Source organism: Bombus fervidus, chromosome 14 (assembly GCF_041682495.2).
Source record: "Bombus fervidus isolate BK054 chromosome 14, iyBomFerv1, whole genome shotgun sequence".
NCBI lineage: Eukaryota > Metazoa > Arthropoda > Insecta > Hymenoptera > Apidae > Bombus > Bombus fervidus.
The window spans coordinates 8,459,583-8,475,785 of NC_091530.1; the positions used below are offsets into that span (position 1 = coordinate 8,459,583).

A 16,203-nucleotide genomic window follows, 5' to 3' on the forward strand; every position below is an offset into this window, starting at 1 on the left:
AAAGCTTTCTTTGATATTATGACGCGAGTGTTTTCAATTTCGAACAACGATATTATTATAACATAAAACTTAATATGAATTGTATCTGTCTCACTATTCGATACCTTAACGTATTTCGCAGTAACGTTATCGGTCGCCTCACAGCGACCAAATAATTATTTAAACCAAACCTGATCCATTGATTTTTCTTTTTCACGCCAGTTGAAAATGATGTATTCTATTCATCAGTAGGAATAAAGAATTGAAATAAATAATAAATAGATAAATTACTGGCTTATAAATGGCAGTTGATCATGTAATATTAATCGTAGCACTGAAAAGCGCGAAATAAACAGTTTTTCGAAAGAAATATTATCGACTAGAAAATTCACTGAAAAAAAAGTAATCTTAATTTTGCGCGTTTAATTTGTGTTTATACAAATAAGGAGCGTTGAAAAGTACAAAATAATTTCTATATTATCTATATTTTATTTATTTAAGTTATACTTACATATGTATGCAACAACGGTTAGAATCACTTACTTTACTCAATTACTAAACAACATGTTAAGTATGCATATTAAATTTTTCGTAGACGACGCGATGTACCTACTTTGACAACGTTAAAGCGTTATAATATAAAATTTCAACTTGTTACTGAGTAATTTGCAAATTTAATCTATTAAACTAATCAGGTAAGTGAAGGCAAAAATTACCATATTCAAATCAATTTACGACAATTTTCATTTGTTCAACGTTCGAAATATATGCAATATGTTGTTTGATAAGTAAATGATCTTAATGGTTATTGCATGTGCGCGTATATACAATTTTAATGAATAAAATATAGATAAAATAGAAATTATCTCATACTCTGCAACGCGTCTAATTTGTATATATATAATAAAATTTATTTTTCACTTTTCAGGATATTCCGAAGTCGGTAATATCTTTTTTGGAAGAATTGTTTACGGTCTACGTGGAAATGGTGGAAAATGTAAATGGGAAATGAAAAACTTGAATCGTTATCATATTAACTGAACGAAATTCCGTTTCTAAATTTGTTATTACGTTAATTACATAAATTTATTACGGAGTCTTGAATTTTTTTTTATTTATAACAACTTGTAAATCTGTAAATTTCAAGGTATATAACACGGTAAAATTCCTACGATGCGGTAGAATTCCAATAAAGAAGAAAGACTACGCCACGTATTTGTGCAATACTTTATTATATGCCTCGTATGCGTACTATGGCATCGAATGCATAATCAAATGCACGTAACGTTCCAAGACTTGTATCACAATGGTATTTTCTTAAATAGTATCTTTGAGCATGTCCGCGTGTTTAAAATTTCTATATTTACGATATAAAAAATATATCTGACAAAGAAATAAATCTCGCGAGCTTTGCACGAGCTTTCACAGTCTAACGATCTATCGAATCTCTGAAATTGCGCGGCATCGTTCTCTAACTCGTATCGACAAGCATAAAAATCCATCGTTCGATCAACTACCCAATAACCATTTATCGCGAAAATCACAATCGTTCGTCCATCGTGCGTCTTTCGTTCTACTCCATCGAATAAAATGTAAAATACTAACAGCAATTGCACACGCGATTAGTAACTGACAACCAACGATCAATACCGAACCATTGACCATCCTTTTCAAACCGAAATCGATAAATCCATCTTAAAACTCGACTAATATGTGAGAGAATTTTTATTAACAATCTCACAGGCTATGGCCTTGATCGCCGGAAGTTTCTGTTTCATTAACCTTACTATCAGCTTGTCGCGTCTCTCCTGCTGCTCCTTTGTATTAATGGAGTACATCAGTTGCGCTGCTACTAGCGCAGATGTGCTGGTGGTGATGTCCAACAATCCCTCGATTACCCCTAAATCGATGTCGATTTTATCGTATTGCTTGAACGAATTCGATAGCGGCATATTCCGTAAAATATCAGCCATGAAAAATACAAAATACGGCGAGAATATCTTGATCAAATCACTCAGCTTTTGGCTCACATTGAATCCGAATTGCGCTGGCGACCTCGAAGAAAGTTGCTCCTTCGAAAATATTAATATCAAGTACGACGTGGGGTCCAGCAGAGGATTAAGAGTGTCCATAAACACCGACAATATTTCATCGATCAACCGTAACTTCTTATCCGAATACGAGACCGCGTGCGTGATGACATCTATGAACTTACGAAGAGCATTGTTCATCGGGAAAAAATGGGGATTTTTGGGATGAGGGACGTTCCAACTTTTCACGATGGCCTCCCTAAACAAACTGGAGAAGATCTTCAATCGATCGTCGAATTTGTCCTCCGCTGGGAGCAACAGAGCTGTAACCACAAGCTCGCTTAAATTTCTAGAGACATCCTGATTTTCATGGAAGAGATATCTTTGAATGAGGTCTTTGATGAAATATTCGGGTAGAAGATTGCAAATAGCTGCGTCTATGTGGCTTAACATGATACTCGTATACTCCGCAACCTTATCCTTATGGAGACCAAGCTTCTCAAGCTTGTCGATCATGTTTAAGGTTTGTTTAATAAAATCGACCACGTATTGGTCGGGAACCGAATTGGTTATTGAAAGTATCATGAGGCAGGCTTTTTCATCTTGCAGTGCGAGCGTAGAGATTGTATGAGAGAACAATATCCACGTAGAGGGTCCTGGTTCTTTCTGGAACAATTGTACGATTATTAAGGACATGATTTCACGGATAGACTGATTCTCTTCGGTCTTCCATTGCGCTTGGAAGAAGTTAAGTAATTGATCATGGGACGCCACGATACGCATCAATCTTATCCCGTGTTTCCGAACGGCTACTCTCTGACTGGATAACATTTTAGCAAAAGATACCACATCCATTATATTCGTTCTTCTACAAACGTTTGTTAAAGCAGTTAGGGCCACCGGTAAGTAGTCCCCCTGGCACAATCTGTTCAACATTGTCAGAGGCACTGGTGGATTTGCGAGCTTGATGCCAGATACAAGGTGTTGGATCAAATCGTAACTAGTTTTCGCATCGGTTTGATGAATATCTAGCGTCTTGTTCGTTGGGATCAACGGTTCTATGATCTTTGAGAACGTTTCTCCGTAAACGAGAGTGCTTAAGATATCTAAACAGATCTCTTCCTTTTTTTCAGTCAGATCTTGAAGACACTGTTCAGCGAACTTAATTGGAATCTCCTTGTACCAACGTATAGCCTTGATGAAGAGTTTCGCATGCTCTTTGTTCCAATTATCCTTGCAAGCCTTTAGATATTCCTTCCAATGATCCAGAATTTCTTGCGGGTTTCTCTTTAGAAGTTTTAGAGCCTCGCTTATTTCTATTTCAACTATCTTTTTGTTTCTTGGCCAGAAACGCTCGTACAGATCCATTTCGTATTTCATGAACATATTCTGAAGATCTGCAACTACAAAAATGTCAGTCTGTTTGATCGTAGGTAAAATTTCCTCTATCGCTTGCAGCAACCATGGATAGTTTTTAACCGTCATGCGTTCTATACGAGGAGCTTCGTTCACGTGGACCTGGTTAAAATAATAAATCGAAGAACAGAGATCGAAGAGGATTTCAACTCTGTAGTCCTTCCAGGGAGCCTGGTCTGAATTATATTTTTGTGAAACGATGTTTAGGCAATCCTCCAGACACATTCTCTCGTAGTCGTAATATTTCTGAAGAATATTCCAGTGGCGATCGCTCATCCTAATCTTTAAGTCTATCAGTATATCAGTTAACTCACGAAACGGTTGATTCTGAATTATTTTATAGTGAATGGCAGCTTCTATCATCCTCACGCCGATACTATTCAAAGCCAACAAGTTCTTTTTCACATGAGCACGTAATATCATGTCCATTAATATCGTCCAATAATCCCCGCCCATTTGAGGAAGATCATAGAGTTTCAACAAAGTCCTAAACACCTCGAATAGAAACCAAGGTTGCTCATTACAGTGCTTGCTCTTGAAATACGTCAAGACTTCTAACAGTGCCGAATCATTGTTGTTTATCTTGCAAGAATAGATCATTCTACAAGCTAGACGCGCTCTATGTTCCACGTCCGAGGCTTTACAAATTTCTTCTCTGAACAGTGGTAACGATTCTTCAGTAAATAAAAAACACTCCCAGGTAACTGTATTTCCGCTTTCCTTGTGCGCTTCAGTTTCAGACTTCAATTTGATCTTCGCCTGTCTCACTCGTTCCTCGGGAGACAATATTTCCAATAAATTAATAGTTATCTTCTCCGAATCTTCGAAAATATTTTTATCATATACTTGCCGATAAGATCTCAAGAAAAGTTCCGCCACTTTATCCTGTCGATAGTACTTCAAATACTTCAACATGTTATCAGTGTTGAAGTCTTTGACATTATCTGGGAATAGTTTTGGAAATATAACCTCCATGTAGCTGTTGCTGATCCTCTTCAGAGGAAGTATCTCAATGTACAACTTGGTTTTTCGCTCCAGGTATTCTTTGCCGTTTTTCAGGAACGCTTCGACGCTCTTGTTGCTCAGAAGTATTCTCGGTGGATTTTCCTCGTGCATCTCGAATAGTTCTACAAACGAGTCTAGTCGTGTTTTGACCAATGCCACCAGAAAGTCAGTAAAATCATGGATATTCACGGAAGGAAGTTTTTTTGCACAGGAGTCGGTTTTCGGGTTGCTCAGTCGAAGATAGCGCACGACGAGGTCTGGATTCTTGCGGAAGAACAGTTTAACCATTTTTCGACTTAGTACCATCCTCTTCTCTATGATAGTGTTATATACAAAAGACTCACTGCATGCTAATAGCAAAGGTAAGGCTTGCTCTACACCGTAAAACGAGTCTATTGATAAGAAGAATTTTTCAGCAAGGGTAGAGTTCTTGGGTGCTAAGCGCGAGGCCAAAGTTTTGATGACCCGCGTTCTAGTCTTCAAAGATACGTACGGAAATAAATTTTCGAAAAAATATTTATTATTAGTGATAGTCTCGTTGATGCCATTGAAGAAGTTGCTGGCTTTCAAAGCTTTGTTCACGATCAATTCGTCTTCCGATTTTAGAGCTTCTGCTATAGCCTCGTAAGTGCTCTGATTTTTGGGATCTTTCTTGTTTAACATTATGGCTGCCTGAACTTGTACCAGAGGTACAAGAGGTTTTGGGATCTTCTCAAACTCGACTGCATCTTCCAGATTGTTGGACACGGATAGCTGTCGCTTTATGAAGTTCGCTATCCATTTGAACTTCTCACCAGGGGTGTCGCCGGGAACTGTTTGAATAGCATCTAAATAAGGCGTCGGCGTAGTAATCATGGTCCGGCCTGAGTCCTAGATGCTATTGAGAATAGTTTTTATTATTATCATAAAAACGAGTAGTTATATAAAACATGGGAATAATGGGTAAAAAGACATTCCTCCTTCTTTTTCGTTTGACAAACCAATGTATTTTCTTGTGGAAATTAACTGCTTGTTTCATAGTATTGAATCGCACTTGTGCCAAGGATCGTAGTTCACGAAAGATTCTATTACAACTAACACCATAACGATAAGTTTGAGTTGTAATTTCAACTTCAATTCTTTATACTTTAAAGTGAGAACTATTCAATATAAATTATCTGATCAAGGTAGGGTATCGCTACTATACGGTACTTTATTGTATTAATTAAACCAAAAGTGAAAGAATCTGATAAATTGATGTGTTATTCCTGAAATTTCTACTCAAACGTAGCCTTCCTTTAGAATCAGATTATAAACTTTTTGTTTCTTTTGAAGATTTCGCGTGTTCTTTCGCATGTTTTGCCTTCTTTCGCGAAAAGTGAATACTTAGATCTCTATCATAAATTAATAGAATGTTAATAACTAAATTTTTACGTACGTAGAGGAACCTATTGACTTTGGAGTACTGATGAGTAACGAGGAGTTATACGTCAATCACATATTCTCTCGTTAACAATTAGCGACGTTTATGATTTTTAAATAGCTAATAGCAATGTTTTGCAAATTTATTACGACAATTATCCCATTTCCTTTCCTATGATTAAACTTACATAACAAACGTTCTGTATTTTTTACTCATTAATAAGGTAAATGGACTCTCTTGCAACTGATCGAGGATAAGGAAATAAAAGAATCACTACTTTTCATCTTCTTATAGTCCCTATTCTTCTTCCTTTTTGTAACAGCTTTATGATAGAAGGACGATTATAAAGAAATCTATAAAACATTCCATCTGCTCCTAGAAGATTTAATTGTATTTCAGGGTAAATGTGAATATTCATTTTTAGCATAGAAAGAGCCTCTTCTTTTGCTGCTTTTAGCCGACAAATGAATGGAAATCGATTTAAGTTTATTCTATGTGCGCACGTTCAATGAAAAATGACGTGGTTTATTCAAAACTGATTAAGATCTTGTTTACTACATACATAGAGTAGATACTTCCTATATAAGAATAATTACGTCACGCTAATACATGTACGTTAAATGACTCATGCAAGGTGTTGTGATGTGTTTGTTCTATTAATAAAAGTTATTAGCCTTTAAAAGGTTATTACATATTGTTTGATTTGTTACTTTTATATTGTGGATTAATATGCGATAAGTTTTCAATAATGTGATAATTTGGATAGTGAATAGTTTATTTTCTTTTTTAATTTATATTGTTAGGTTTTAAAAAGTTTTGTATTACGATTGAGACAGAGTATGAATAAATGAGAGTAATGTAAAACTTTCGAGCTATTTTTGATGCATGAAATTGTAGATAGAAACAAATCTTTTGCCCCTTAAACGATATTAAAGCTTTTTAGAATTTTTTAAGTGGTATACATTGTTACTCCTTCTAAAAGATTAAAAGATGAAAATTGAAGATGTTCATGTCGTTTAAGAAAAAATATTTTGCTTAAACGGAAATATCTTGAAATAAGTTGATCCGTTCTTATTTGTCTGTGTAACGCTTCAACGATATTATTATCTATTTATTAATAAAGCGATTTAAATTCTGTGAGAAACAAAAGGTGACGCAATACCGTCCTTGAACAAGAAAAATGTACTGGAGCAAAAGAAGAAAACTGACAAAAGCGAAAAAACAAAATACAAGAAAAAGAAACCATTTATCGCATATTAGATAAAATATACACATTTAATGCTGTCCGTCAAGCGTTAAATATGTTTTTCACACATATTTCTAGAGAAGACAAGTATTTACGGAAATCCCGTGTCCAGCTATAAGTATATACAATATATTAACCCTAACATGTTTATCATGCAAAAAATCCCGAACGACGTTGTTCTCCAAAAGAAGGAAAATAATTTTATCTCTCGTAATCAAGCATTTCCAAGAAAAACAGTTTCTACACGCTTATCATTCTCTCTTTCTCTCTCTTTCCCTCCGGTTACCAATTTTGAAAAAAACAGTCGCAACTGCGCTGTTTACGGTCCACCTTATATAGGAAATATCTCGCGAAATTATTCTTAACGCTCCTGAAAGCCGTGGATGAGGTAATAATTGAATAATACGCAAGGACATTACGTATCGTCGTTTACATGGCTGATAACTAAACAACAAGATGTCTGTGTATACCTTTATCTATCTCGGCGATGGTGACCGATGAAGGAAGCCGAGAGAGCGGCAATCGTAGACCGAAACCGGTCTAAATTTTGTCGAACGATTTTCCCGTACAATGATCCGTGGAACACTGAGAATTTATTCGTAAAAATGCGATTTCGGTTATTCACGCGGGATTTTTAAAACTGTCCATAATTGCGGTGGTGAAGGCGCGATGAGAAGTTCGCGACAAAACAAGAAATCTCGCTACGAAACGAAGCCAGGTCAGCGTTAACGTCACTCGCGTCTTTATCCGACGAACTTAGGTTAGGTTAGGACTGCAAGAACGGGCGAATTCGCACAGAGCGCCGATTCGTCGCATTAGGGCCGATCTTTAAGTGTATATTTTTATTCGAACGTATTTATTGGTGATTCAGGTAGGTCTCGTTTAAGTTTGCATGCAATTTTTGCGGTAAAATTTGAAAGAATCGCACGATTGGCATAGTTGGGAGAAATGGGTGATTCTGCGCATGCGCAGCTATATATACAAGCGCGCGCCGTGCTTCCATAGACTTATAAGTCTACGAGTACTTTTGGCAGCAAGCCGGCGATGCAACAGTCGACTTTGTGCTGTCGACGAATAAACATTACGATTTATTATTGAATAGATGTTGAATAGAATTAGTATTTTGGAAAGTAAACAAATTTTGTATAGGTTATCACATAATATGTGGCGGATATTCGTAGGATGAATTTTAGGCATTATAAACGATGAAAGAAGTTAGACTACAAAAATGTCGTTTTCAACCCCGTAAATATTCCCCATATATTTTGTGACATTTTGTATAACTATTATAATTTTCTTCGTGGTTTAAAGTATTCGAATATTGTTCTAATAAAGAATAGTAGATATAATAATTCATACAGTAGTTAGTACTATTTATAAATTAAAGCATAGTATATTAAGATAGTAAGGAAGAAAGTATTAACATAGTTCGTAAAAAAAGTATTTTATTTTTGTATAAAGAAAACATGCGAATATTTATGAATACAATATAAAATATCTCAAATGTTGGTTTATCGAGATAGGCCTGCTATCTTAATGTTTGATCCTTTATTAATATTAAATCACGCGATCGAATATTACAATTTGTTTTTGATTTTCTTCCAATCGAATCTCTGTCCCTCTTTACTGCAGCTTTCCATTTTGAGCGTCTTGTTAATATTCATATAAATATACTTATCCCCTTGTATGACTGGTTGCCATATCGTTGGAATCAACTCTGTGGTCTTTGGTGTTGGATTCCTTCAATGAAAACAAAAATTTCCTTTCTCTACTCTTCCGTATCGATTTTCGATAATGTCGTAACAAATACGTAGGGTAACGTTGGTTCCACGATGTAGCACATTTTTTATCAACTTTAGAGCTATTTTACATACACGAACATACATATCGCTATTCCAGCGCAATGACAACGTAACCACAAGTTTGCAAATTTTTAAATAAATTCGTTACTAGACATATCTAAGATCTCTAACCTTCTCATTGTAAAAGCAGCTAAAAATTTCATAATTTTCCGAACATTCCTGGCCACTAGATGGCAGTAACCTCGTTATTGAAATATTTGTGTTGGCTACCGTATCTCAGTAAGGCTAGCAATAACGACGTAAACGTTGGTTGCGTCGCAGCACGCTTAAAAGTAACTAAAAGGCGCAAACTATGTTGCTTATCGCGACATTACGAAACGTTTCCTTCATTATTTCATTATAAATTTTAATGAATTTTTGCTTTTATTTTTTCCCTGACAAATCACTTTGCAGTTGCGTTGCACTAAAATGACGATATATGTAGCACGATACAAGTACGAGATAGCCGTCCGGAACTAAAACGTAGAAACATATCCATGCGAGAAGTATTCGTTCAATTGCGTAGCCGTGCATTTATTATTTCCATTTTTAATTAAGGTATCTTTTTGTTTCAAACACACGTTTCTCAACGATATTCAAGTTCGACGTTTCTTTTTTTATTTTTACATTCATGTATTACTAAAAAACGAAAAGGAAACATTGGCTTCGTTTCATTAATAACCCAAGAAGGAAGAACAAAGTTCCGATATTCTTATTTATATTTTTCAATTTTTTATTTATTTTTATCTACCCTATGACGACGGAAAAATTTAAATTACAGTACGTTATACGTTTATTATCATCGTGTAGTTTCCGCGCAAATTATTCGTTCGCAAAATTATCATCGCGGTAATTATACGTTTCGAAAGAATCGCCAATGCTCCTATCGTTGTAGTATACACGAGTATTCGGCATCTATATGCTTCTCCATGCGAAAGAAATATTGGACAATAAATTTACAAGAAAGGAAAGCACGTACCCAGTTTTTGCGAAGTCTGTCCACATCTGTGTGAAGCACTCCATCATTTGGTACATCTCGCTTCCAACTTCGAGTGGATCTATGTCCATCGTTTTCCCTAGATGCGCATAGAACAAGTATTGCAACTCTTCCGCGTGTGTCGCTCCTATAAATGAGCAAAAAGAAAGTTACATTTCTCCAACTGCTCCGAGCGACAGTCTAAAATCATGTTCTGAAACTTCTACAAGCAAAAAGTTCAAATTGATCTCATGATCGGTACAGCAGTCTGATTTCGACGACTCTTTGCAGTTGACGTTGTTCGGGTAACTGCTGAACATCGTTAAAGACTGAAGCGCACGGTTAAGCGTGTAACAATGTAAACAGACGTTCATTCGCTTCAGCTTTGGTGGATACTCGAATCTTTGATCAGAGATTCCAAGCTTACACTTGGAAGATTTCGATCTCAACCATAGGAACTTGGGTACACTATCGATCGAAAGTTTAGAATGAGTTTCCCAGTTGTATCTATTTACATCTACCGAATCTCTTGCTAATTCCGTTATCTCTTCGAAATTGATACTGTTAATGTTTCGTTAGTAATTTTTGTTACTAATGAAATATTAATACTAATTTAACTATACTATTAATTAACTATTAAATTATTAAATTTCTATTTATCTTAATCTATTTTCTATTAACTTTTTATTAATTATTAAACACTATTAATTAACTATAATAGTTTAACTTAATTATTAATATTTCATTAGTAATTTTCGTCACTTCGGTAAATGTTTGATTCGAGACTGTTCCGACGGAATTCTAAGCTGCCATTTCTTCAAATTCTTCGATTTTATGAATCATGTTACTATGGAATAGGATGCCTAATTTTTGGTAAGAAAGCGTAGATTATGAAAATTGTTATGTAAATTTTGTGTGAGAACTGATTGCATTTCTTGTATTTTTTAACTTTGGAATACCTTATTTTCATCTTATATTCGTATTAGATTTGTCTTTTACTCGTGCATACGTAATAGAGAAACGTACAGTGAAGTGTATCTTGAAAGTTGCTAAATAATGTGTTTTACGTGTTATTTTTATATTTTATTTAAAATCTTTGTTAGTAACGCGTTGAGGAAACGTTACTTCTTATGTCGATCAAGATATTTAACACTCTAAAAAATCATAAACAACCAGAATTGAAACAAGTGTGCGACAATGAAATATTTTATCTATGCTTTTTACAGTGATACATCACACACTATCACAGTCTATAACATCGTTATAATATCGTCATGAAAAATGTAAAATTACTCGATAGTCGTTACAAATACAAATCTTTTCCATTAAATAGAAAGGATTTTGGAAGAAACTACTTCACTGATGAATTTCTGAAAGTTTAACCAAAGCTCCATTGTATTTTTATAACAGAAGAAAACATTTAAAAAACATAGAACGATCATTCATCAAAATAAGAGTAAGCTATTTGGGTAAAGGAAATTATGTTTCTTTTTCCTATTTCTGCATCGTTTGCTTTTTTTTTTTTTTTTTCCTTATAAAATACACGACGGAATCTTCTTGGTTACACGATCGATAATAATTCGAGGATTTAAAAGCATATGAGAAATTGTAATTAAAATATGAAATACCTGGCAGAGTAATATTAAACGCCATTTTCATTTGCGACTTTTCTGAATCGTAAGTGAATTTGTAAAAATACGTAGGGTTATTGTTCGTTTCCATCTGGATGTTGACAACCTCGTAAATACCCTGAAGGAACATCACGTCGCTCAAATAATTTGCATATTTATGCGCCGTTTGCTCGCTAATTGTATCTTCGCCCATATACAAGTGTTTCACTTCGCTGGAACTGATTCCTTCTCTGTTTAAGTAAATCTTCGTCTCCTCGGGGATTACCAGCTCAAAGTTCTCGTTCACCTCTCTGATAGATTCCGCGGAATTAGTTCCCTGAAATACTGGAAATATTTTTACACCGAGCTTTAATAACAAATTTACATTCACCAAAAATCTTCCATCTTCTCTCCGATAATTATGATAATTGCCTTTCGTTTTAGTAGATTTCTAAGTATGGGAGTATTAGGTCGACGAATATTACAATAATTTTGTGAAACTTTCTATTGAAAGTTAATAACCGTTAAGATTGCAGCTATTACCGTTCGCCTTTAATTCGTAGAGGTACGTTTTGTGAAAGTGAAAACTAACTTCTCCAAGGTATAGAAACCTTTAGGAATTCTCTTTGGATTTGTACTGTAACTATCGCTTCTTTTAGAACGAATTAAACGGTGAAGAAACTTCTCTGTGGATTTTTGTACTTAGAGAAATACAGGTTGTTCCAGACATAAACGGCGAAACTGTGAGGGAACCTGATTCTACAAGGAAAGAGAAGAAAGAAATGTTAAGTAAAGTTTGTTAATCCTTTGTACTCCGAATTTTATTTCAATTTCGTTGCCAGCAGCACCCAACGCTTTCAAGTGTTTTATTTGAAATTTACTTTAACTAAAAAATAAGACAATTTAAATAAATAAAGGAAGAAAGAAATTCACTTAAATACCAGTTTTATTCACACTATTGTTGTATTTAGTAATTTTTAAGTGTATGATATATCTTGAGTTTTCTTTCGCAAAAAAAGGCAAAACTGAAAGAATGTCGAGTGGGACTCGACAAAGGAGCTTCTGAGATAAAAATTGATTTCGAGTCACACTCGACATAGCAGTGCAAAAGGTTAATAAACGCTTTGTTACAGAGTTATAAACAAATGTTCTATGCGTAAAATAGATAACGACGTATTTTCCATCGCAACGCACGAAAATTGACTGGATTATTGTGTCAGCGTAGTTACATGTTTTTTTTTTTTTTGTCATCTGGTAACAATCCCCTGTCGTTAATTATTGTAAAATATAATATAATAATAATATATATAGTATAATATAATATAATAATAATATAGTAAAAATAATTCTTTTAATTCCTCATTACAAAATGTTTCCCTTGCGCTCCGATACAAGTTTTACATCAATGAACAATGGAATTATTTACGTTACGAAGTTATATAAAGAGAATTTTCTTCAGTTTCAATAGAGCCGCGTCGTTATCTGTTTCTATACAATTTTGTAACAAAGCGTTTATCGATTAGCTTTATATAACATTTTTTCGGCTTTTTCCCCTGTACAGTAAGCCCTCGCAGTCTGGCCATTTAATCTTGGGATATCTTGTATACAAATGTACATACACGTACATACATTTACAGTAGTAAAAAACGCGAAAATAAGAAACAGGCTTAAAAATAGCGCCATTTTTTACAGAAATAAAATTGATTTTCAAATAGTTCCAACAAAAAGCGACTTCTAATTCGTCTCAGATTAATATCATACATTTTTGCATATTACCTAAGCTTGTAATGGGTGAAAGCGTAACACAAGGATAATACTGATAAATATAAAAAGTAAAAAATAATATATATAAATAAAAAAGATACAGTTACCATAATTCCTTATATAAATTCTAATGTAAATTCTTTTGAGAGAAAATATTATACTAAACAACATCGTTTGAATAACAAAAGAATTAAATGAATAAAGAATTGCATTCGATGTCAATCTAAATTGCAATCTTCCAACGAAATCTTTGAATAACAGAGATTATTACAACGAGAAGTTACAGAAGAAAGAAAATAAACTTACTAGTCAGGAGCATGCTTCCCTCGTTTGAATTAAAACCTATAAGAAGAGGCACTTGAACACCTGCTTTAGCCATTACCGCAGGATGTTGAGGCATAAATGGATTTGCAGATTTGTCATCGATGCCTGGTCCGACCACTCCGAATGCAGTGTAACGTTTCTGTAAAAATTCATCGCCGGAACATAAAGAAACGTAGCATTTCAATTTCTGAAAGGAAAATCTAGAGGAACGGATATAACAAAAGAAACGGAAGCTCACAAATTTAAATGAGCTCTCTGATGCGAACATTCTATTAAAGGTAAAACAACGCGTCGATTTAATATCAATCGAGCATCGATAAAATTTACAGTGAAATACATTTTTCCCTCGTACGTAATGTCGACGATCACCAATTATTTCCATCGGACAGCGTTATATTAATTGTAGAATTAATTGAATATTTTAGTAGCGCAATAAAAGGTACCTGACGATATCGAGTAACGATGAAGTAATTTTATTATGATTATTGCAAGAAGAATCAATTGAACTCTAACTAAAACATTTTTACAAAAAAACGATCACAGTTAATATACTACAGAAATAATCTTACAAAACGAGACAAACGTATTTAAAACGATATTTGTTGGTTGGTTTAGAATATGACAAGGGGAAATATATAGAAGTATACTTGTAATTTTTAAAAGGTATTTGCAGCACGATATATTTCGCAAATAAATCCACCGAATGTGAAATATATTTAAAATTAAGAGGATAAAAATCACACGACTGAAATTGAAACGATTATTGCAAGAAGAATCAATTGAACTCTAACTAAAACATTTTTACAAAAAAACGATCACAGTTAATATACTAAAGAAATAATCTTAAAAAACGAGACAAACGTATTTAAAATGATATTTGTTGATTGGTTTAGAATATGACAAGGGGAAATATATAGAAGTATACATTTAATTTTTAAAAGGTATTTGCAGCACGATATATTTCGCAAATAAATCCACCGAATGTGAAATATATTTAAAATTAAGAGGATAAAAATTACACGATTAAAACTGAAACGATTTTGAACAAAGATGAAAGTCGTTTGGTGTAGAGAAGGTGGTGGAATAAATTGGCTTCGTAACATCGCTTGTTTTCAGTGGGAAAAACCGATTTCGCAATACTTGTTCAAAGTTGTATCTTTGTTACAATTGATACTTTTTAATCAAACTTCTCGCAACTGGGAAACGGAATCATGTGAATTTGTTTGGGAAATTAGAAACACCCGAGGAATTGGAAGCGTATCGCTGGACCGGTCGGAACTTTCTGCGGTTGTTTCATGTATCTCTCAACTGCTCCTATAACATTGTTTCTTTACTAAAATAATGTTCGTTTCGTGTTTTCCGAGTTCTGGAATTTACTCAATCTATCGTTTAAATGTTTCCCGTGAATTCCGTGAATTTCGTTCTGCGAAGGAAATATAACCAGCAAGAAAATTTTTAATACTCTGTTTTCACACTTGCTATTAATTTTTCATTGCGATTTTAGATCTCGGACCATGTAAATAATTGTTGTTTTATTTCGTAAAACCAGAGAATTTTGTATTTAATGACTGCCTTTTACGAGATTTACCTTCATCGCGAAAAGCTTAGACTCGAGATCTACGAGCTTTTTTGCGTCTATCGTCCTCAGGAACTCGACCACAGTCTCAGGATCGGTCGAGGTTTCGCCAAGTTTTGCAGCCAACTCGAATCCGTACTTGCTTGGTTTCTCGCTTATAATGGCCCAAGGATTAAGCGCCACTCCACTCTGCATAATCGCTTTGTGAAACAATCCTGTGCAAACCAAATTAAAACTCTCAATCTTTCCAATGTTTTCGAATTTCAGCGAATCAATGAATTTTTCGATGGGCGAAGATACAATACGATATACAGAATATTTGTACAGCAGTTTATTGTTATAAAAATATATCCGAGAAGATGGAATATAGATCTTTAATGCTCGATACATTTTCGAATTTGATTTTCTTCGAAGATTATACTCTTTTCTATCTTTTTTTTCTTTTTGCTTATCTTCGTTTGTGTGCAGAACGTAGTAAGAATGGGGAGACATGCTACATAACATGATTTTAGGGTAATGGAATAGAAGTAACGTGCGATGATACGTTCTCTGGAAAAACGAGCGGAAGTGCACAAGCGAAAATATTTCGTACGTGATGGGTGTTCCCGTAAAAAAAAAGAATTATATTGTAAGAAAAAAGGAATCTATGCATGTTACTTTCATTTCGATGGAATAAAAATGTTATTCGCTGGAATTCTTTTGATTATGATAATTTTGAAAATGATAATATTAGATTATGTGACATCTCTATGATTTAAAATTAGAATATAATTCCGAATGTCCTCTTCTCCGTGTATTTCATCATTTCCCATCGCATTCGTATACTGTAGTATTTAAAAAGGATAGTGTTAAACAAAAGTTCGAAATATTTCTTTCTCAACGTGTCACTTTCACAGCCAGAAATTCGTTTTAAACTTTGCTCTTCTAAATGTCGTTATTAACGAGAGAAAGAAAAACATGGAAATCCGATATAATCTCGTTTTTCAAAACTTGTAACTTACACACATCGGATTACCACGTTCCTGTCTGCCTTT

At 34.2% G+C, this 16,203-nt stretch overlaps 3 protein-coding genes across 13 annotated transcripts in view; 1 reads left to right on the forward strand and 2 right to left on the reverse strand.

The window, feature by feature from the left end:
- Positions 1 to 16,203, forward strand: part of Dh31-r (Diuretic hormone 31 Receptor) — a 165,914-nt gene that overhangs the window by 114,936 nt on the left and 34,775 nt on the right. The window lies entirely within an intron of this gene.
- LOC139994256 (juvenile hormone esterase) overlaps positions 1 to 16,203 on the reverse strand; it is a 44,990-nt gene that overhangs the window by 393 nt on the left and 28,394 nt on the right. For 2 of the 3 annotated variants that reach the window (XM_072016717.1, XM_072016716.1), the window contains exons 4-8: positions 15,182 to 15,384; positions 13,576 to 13,732; positions 11,524 to 11,850; positions 9,899 to 10,043; positions 8,513 to 8,818 (exon numbers count right to left, since the gene is read on the reverse strand). In XM_072016717.1, coding sequence (XP_071872818.1) covers positions 8,656 to 8,818; positions 9,899 to 10,043; positions 11,524 to 11,850; positions 13,576 to 13,732; positions 15,182 to 15,384 — 995 coding nt within the window. In that variant the 3' untranslated portion in view covers positions 8,513 to 8,655. Of the gene's footprint in view, positions 1 to 8,512; positions 8,819 to 9,898; positions 10,044 to 11,523; positions 11,851 to 13,575; positions 13,733 to 15,181; positions 15,385 to 16,203 lie in introns of those variants that run through there. The other variant, XR_011801594.1, reaches the window with a different exon arrangement.
- Positions 1,005 to 7,923, reverse strand: LOC139994254 (uncharacterized). Its single transcript, XM_072016712.1, has 2 exons — positions 7,549 to 7,923; positions 1,005 to 5,307 (listed from the first exon to the last, which is right to left on the reverse strand). Exon 2 carries the CDS (start codon positions 5,283 to 5,285, stop codon positions 1,686 to 1,688), a length of 3,600 nt encoding a protein of 1,199 aa, XP_071872813.1. The 5' UTR covers positions 5,286 to 5,307; positions 7,549 to 7,923; the 3' UTR covers positions 1,005 to 1,685.